The following is a 5000-nucleotide window of genomic DNA, read 5'->3' as shown; positions in this document are numbered from 1 at the left end:
ATAAGAAAAATAAAAGTCAGTCAGTGAGTCCATAAGCTATCTATTTACATACAAAAACACGGAGAGAGCACATGTGATTTTAGATGTTTTTACATGCATCGGCCCATTAGCGTATTTTACGTTTTCCACAACACTTAAACTAATCTGGCACAGCCTGCACCACGTCAACATTGTAGATCCAACGTTATCATCATCATTGCCATTGAAGCTGATTACAATATTATGACTGGGCTCTTGACACTGAGCATGGTGATAGCCCCAAGGTCATGAATCAGAATACCCAGGAGGCGCACACACACTGATGAGTAGTAGTAGGGATAGGGGCGCTCTACTTCAAAAAAATATAAATGCTTTTTCGGGTGCGAGTAAAAGAATGTTAACTATGAGTAGAATAAAACGCACTCTCAAGCTTTTCTCATTAATATTAAGACCAGTTTATTTCCATGACACACACTGACGATGGCTTAAGGCCGAAACGCGTCTGTGGAAATAAACTGGTCTTAATATTAATGAGAAAAGCTTGAGAGTGCGGTTTCATTCTACTCATAACACACACTGATGACGCATCTGTGTTGCCTAGCTGTGTTGAATAAAAGCCTGTCAAAATGTAATGACTGAAGGAGCTCGCCCTGATGAGTTTGAGATCGCCTGAGGCCTGTGAGTGTGCTGAATAATAGCTCATCTGATTTCCATCTTGTTTATCCATTGCACTGTTGTATTGTATTGTTTTGCACTGTTGTATTGTTTTGCACTGTTGTATTGTATTGTTTTGCACTGTTGTATTGTATTGTTTTGCACTGTTGTACTGATTTGCACTGTTGTATTGTTTTGTGTTGTGATGTATATTTGTGTAATATGTGTAAGCACACTGAGAGCCACTGCACCAAGACAAATCCCTTGTTTGTGCACACTAACTTGGCCAATAAAAGCTGATTCTGATTCTGATTCTGATTCTGATCTTAAGTCACCTGGTGAAGAGTGAGCTGCTCTTGGACGGCTGGCTGGGTGGGACAGACCTCGGTGGCCAGGTCCCTCTCCATCTTCTCCAGGAGGGAGAACCAGTCCTCACACCTCCGCTCAAAGCTCTGGGTAGACAGCTGCGTGCCGTACAGCTCCCTGAATATGCACAAAACAAGATATAGACATATTAACATCCACACACACACACACACACACACACTCACACACACGCGCGCACACACTAACACCCATACACACCGAACACACACACACACACACACACACACACACACACACACACAAACTCACACACACACACAGACCCACACACACTCACACACACTCACACACACTCATAAAGCATAAAACTTCCAGTAATAGCCCGTCTCTTATAATAGTGTGTATAACTCAAAAATACTTGTCTGTATGAAGTGCGTAGAATAAATACGTAGTTACTTGCTATTTTCCACAGCTTGTACGTTGCTCTAAATGTTTTTTACTCTGTATTTGGCAATTATGTCTCTCCGAATGATAATCCCCTGCGAATCGCCCTCGAGCCAACGCAAGGACAGGTACTCATGGGTTATAAATCAAATGTACTAAAACAGAATTCCGTTTGGAAACACTAGAGTGAAAACTAAATCTGCAAAGGGCCAGAGAGGATGAGACGAGTCTTACTACATACTTGTGCTTCATCCACCAGACGGTCTTTCTACGTCTTGAGCGCTGACAGACTACAGTATATCTCCGCTCTGCTTTGCCAGGGATTACATTCTGGAAACTCTCAGCTGCTCCGACTGACTGGTTTCTGGCTGGCCAATAGGTGGCTGCCGATCTGTTCCACTCTCAATATAAAATTGGACTCTGAATTGTTATGTCATTTACACCTACAGGAGCTTTGTCCAGACCACAAAAACATGCCGTCGAATATCGTTATATAATAATTGTTATATAATAGCTCATTCATCAGCACAATGATCGTGTGGGAAGGTCCCCAGACTGTTTTTCCCTCCCCTTAATAGTATAAGTGCAGTCCATGACTCTAGCAAAAACGCTGTTGGTATTTAAGCTCAACAGCCAATCATATTACACTCCTCATTTCCATCCTCTGGAAGCAACGTGCTGATTTGCAGAAATAGTTTTCGGCTCAGCGCACAAACTGAACGGACAGCAAGGGGACCATGAGGAGCAATCGGCTGAATTTAACCAAAAGGGTATTGAATCAGAATATCGACCTTTTACAAAGACTACCAAAGAGTAGAAACTCCCAATTTCATAAATAATTCAGATTGGTTGGTTGGTTGGGCGGGGTTGGGGTGGGGGTGGGGGGGGGGGGGGTGGGGGGGGGGGCAGTGGGCACACGCACCTGTATCTGTCCGTGGCCCGGGTGAAGACCTGCAGCCACTGCTCGTTGAGGGCCCTGAGACGACCCTCGGCTGTCTCACTGAGACGGAGGCCGAGACCCAGCTCATTCAGAGCTCCCAGGTCAGGGGCCAGGCCACTCAGCTCCAGGAGACCCCTCTGTTCACAGCAGCAATGAAAGGGTTAACATGGAGTTTCAATGGCAAACAAACAACAACAATAACAATAACAACAACAACAATAAATGTTTTTTTTATTAAAAATGTATTAAAAAAAACAATGGTAAGAAGGAGGTCAGAACATTTTTTAATTACTCTAAAGCAAACAAAACTTAACTAAAATAAGCATTCAACAACATAACAACAATAAAATAAATAGTTTTGGATGTAGGATAGGATAGGATAAACTTTTATTAATCCTGTGCGGGAAATTTAATTGCCAAAGCAGCAGGGTAGTGGGAATAGTAATCAATTATTTATATACATTATCATAAAAAATAATAATAATAATAATTTGAATAAGAAATAAAATAAATAAATAGATAAAATGAATAGACAAAATAGAAAATTATAGACAAATGATATAAATATTATATAAAACGTATGTTTGTAGTATCATGTGAAATGGAAAAGATGGATACGCCACCTTCATGTCGTCCAGGCTGGAGGTGGGTCTGAGGAGCCCACTCTCAAAGCCCCTGAGGTGGAGCTCCAGGGCCTCCAGGCTGCTGCTGAAGCTCTGATACTGCTCCAAGTCCTCCTGTGTGGGTGACCCACACACACACACACACACACACACACACACACACACACACACACACACACACAGATAGACACAGACACAGACACAGACACAGACACAGACACAGACACAGACACACACACAGACAGACACAGACACACACACACACACACACACACACACACACACACACACACACACACACAGACAGACACAGACACAGACACAGACACACACACACACACACACACACACACAAACACACACACACACAGACACACACACACACACAGACACACACACACACACACACACAGACACACACACAGACACAAAGAGAGAAGTTAAGAGAGGACAAAATGGCCCTGCTGTAAATCTATCATATAATCAGACCCCAATAATCAATGTCTCCAGTGCTCACCTGAAGATGTTCTCGTCTCATAATAAGTGCCTGGCCCAAGTGGACAACGTCACGTGACAACAACCTGGTCTCGGATTGGATCAAAGCCGCTCCTTGGGGTTTTATCTGGCCAATGAGAAGCTTGGCCGCCTCTAGAACATCCCCAACACTGCCCTGCAAATCCTCCATTCCTAGCTCCACATCCTGGTGGTCGATTTATAAGATAAGACAACAAGTGAGAGAAAAAGAGAGAGAGAGAGAGAGAGAGAGAGAGAGAGTGAGAAAGAGAGAGAGAGAGAGAGAGAGAGAGAGAGAGAGAGAGAGAGAAAAAGAGAGAGAGTGAGAAAGAGAAAGGGGGGAGGGAGGGCAGAGGTGGAGTATACTGTATTTACAATACATAACATTACAGAGTGTCAACACCCTGAATAACACAACTTACTAGACAACTTCATAGCTAAATATGCTATAAATGTCTAAGGCAACTCAAGTGTGAGTGTGATCCACTTGGCGTCATACAGGTACTCCTGACTGCCGTGTCTAAAGACTGTGCAGGTGTAAATGTTATACCTCTGAATTACTTAGAAATAACCAGAGTCAGTCATAAATTCCTTCGTCAAACTCAATGCTTTTTACTTTTTCAACACTCGTCAAACAGAGAGAGAAACTCGCGACTTTTACCTGAACCAAAAACATTCCTAGGCAAAAACAATCGATCCTCAGGTCATTGACCAAGGCAAAACAACTAGACATCCGAAAACATTGCATTGGCTTAATAGATTAAATAACAAAGGCACATTAAATCAAAAACCATTTAAGCATTATCAAATATCTGAATGTAACATGTAACATAAAAACTCACACTGATGGACTCCAGGCTGGATTGGATGTGCTCTGCGGGGTCTCCTGCTCCAGCCGCAGGGGTTCGACCCCCCGCTGGGCCCCTGTACTGCTCCCAGAGCCGGGCGAGACGGCTCGAGCAGACGCCCGTCAGACGACCATACTCCCGCCAGAGCTGCAGCTGCGCCCGGCCACGCAGGCACTCTTCCCCCACGGCCTCCACGGCCGACACCCACCTGCCAGAACAGACCAAGTCAAGTCAAGTCATACTTTTTGCAATACTGAACATATTATACACATAATAACCTGAACACAGAGACAAAGACACTTCAAGTGTGTGGGTGGTTCAATATTGCAAATGTAGTGCAAACAGCAGTGAAAGTGAGCGAGTGTAAAGTGATGAGAGTGGATTATTGTTCAGACCAGAATGAAACGAGCATGCCTAGATTAACAGTGGCCTCTCACCAACTAGCTGTTAGCTGCTTTCACGGGCACAACACTGTACGGTATACGGGACTGTTATAGACGGGCATGTGTGTAGTTACAGTGGCCTCTACACTTGCACATGAACACTTTTGCACTACTTTGCACTACTTTGCACTACTTGCAGCTCTGTCACAAGTAAAGCACAATGTTATATGTACAGTATATGTTATATGTAAACACCCCAGCCCCATGTGTACATGTTCTCTGTATGTGT

At 43.7% G+C, this 5000-nt stretch overlaps 1 protein-coding gene across 4 annotated transcripts in view; it reads right to left on the bottom strand.

Moving 5' to 3' along the window:
- syne2a (spectrin repeat containing, nuclear envelope 2a) overlaps positions 1-5000 on the bottom strand; it is a 130582-nt gene that overhangs the window by 41062 nt on the left and 84520 nt on the right. For all 4 annotated transcript variants that reach the window (XM_080833249.1, XM_080833250.1, XM_080833251.1 and 1 more), the window contains 5 exons: positions 4323-4536; positions 3485-3667; positions 2968-3081; positions 2327-2481; positions 969-1116 (listed from right to left, as the gene is read on the bottom strand). In XM_080833249.1, the coding sequence (XP_080689375.1) occupies positions 969-1116; positions 2327-2481; positions 2968-3081; positions 3485-3667; positions 4323-4536 (814 nt within the window). The remainder of the gene's footprint in view (positions 1-968; positions 1117-2326; positions 2482-2967; positions 3082-3484; positions 3668-4322; positions 4537-5000) is intronic.

The sequence above is a fragment of the Sprattus sprattus genome (genome assembly GCF_963457725.1).
Source record: "Sprattus sprattus genome assembly, chromosome: 2".
NCBI classification, from domain to species: domain Eukaryota; kingdom Metazoa; phylum Chordata; class Actinopteri; order Clupeiformes; family Clupeidae; genus Sprattus; species Sprattus sprattus.
This window is presented reverse-complemented; position numbering and strand designations above follow the sequence as displayed.